This window comes from Mesitornis unicolor, unplaced genomic scaffold, assembly GCF_000695765.1.
Source record: "Mesitornis unicolor isolate BGI_N332 unplaced genomic scaffold, ASM69576v1 scaffold7816, whole genome shotgun sequence".
In the NCBI taxonomy this organism is placed as follows: domain Eukaryota; kingdom Metazoa; phylum Chordata; class Aves; order Mesitornithiformes; family Mesitornithidae; genus Mesitornis; species Mesitornis unicolor.
The window spans coordinates 4-855 of record NW_010191647.1 but is presented as its reverse complement, the minus strand read 5'-3'; the positions used below and the strand labels follow the sequence as shown (position 1 = coordinate 855).

General features: G+C 51.8%; 1 protein-coding gene across 1 annotated transcript in view; it reads right to left on the bottom strand.

Moving 5' to 3' along the window:
- The window catches only part of LOC104542474 (otoferlin-like), a gene marked incomplete at both ends in the record, with an annotated part of 45,490 nt that extends 45,326 nt beyond the window's left edge, over window positions 1–164 (bottom strand). Inside the window, one exon of the mRNA XM_010186805.1 lies at window positions 65–164. Coding sequence (XP_010185107.1) covers window positions 65–164 — 100 coding nt within the window. The remainder of the gene's footprint in view (window positions 1–64) is intronic.
- Between the last annotated feature and the right edge of the window lie 688 nt (window positions 165–852).

The window sequence follows — 852 nt, the reverse complement described above, 5'->3', positions numbered from 1 at the left end:
GGAATACGGGCAGATGGACCAATGACTGAAGGGCAGCAGTGGTCATTTATCCCTCAGGACCTACCTGAATGGCCGAATTATTGTCATCTATGAGCGTGTCCGTCACCTCCACCTGCCCTTCCTCCACCACCTTTTGCAGGACCATCCGGAAAGTGCCGATGAGCCTACGGAGCAAAGGAGAGAAAAGTCAGGTGAGACGTGGGGAGCATCCACCACCATTCATTTTTAATGGGAAAGGGCTTCACTGGCCAAGTAGCCAGAGCCTTCACAGCTGTTTTGGCTCCCTATTTGCCTTAGGAGGAGGTAGAGGCAAGATGTAGAGTTGGAGCGTGGCCGGCTGCAGTCAGTGACCCCAGCTTGGTGGAGGTGGTGGGTAAAGGAGAAGTCATTACGAGGTACCACTATAGGGATAGGAAGAGAAGGAGTTTTTGGGAACCATCAGTCTTCTATTACTGGGATGCAACTAAGGGAACCCAGACTGGTCTTTTCCAACCTCAAGGTCTGCATTTCATAGAATCATTGAATCACAGAAAGGTTTGGGTGAGAAGGGACCTCAGAGATTGCCCAGTCGAGGGCTTGGAGCAGCCTGGGCTGGTGATGTTCCTGTGTATGGCAGGGGTTGGACTGGGGGGGCTTTAAGGTCCCTTCCCACCCAAACAGCACTGTTTCTATGGTTATTTCATCCTTCCCAGGTTGTTCCCAGTCTTGTGCTGGATGCAGAGCCCTCACATCTCTCCTTCAGTGGAAAACCAGCTGGTTTCCTCAATCCCATTACTGCACCAAGCAGTCAAGATGAGCAGGATGAAGACATCATTTGAGGTTCCACAGGGCCAAGTGCCAGGTCCTGCACTT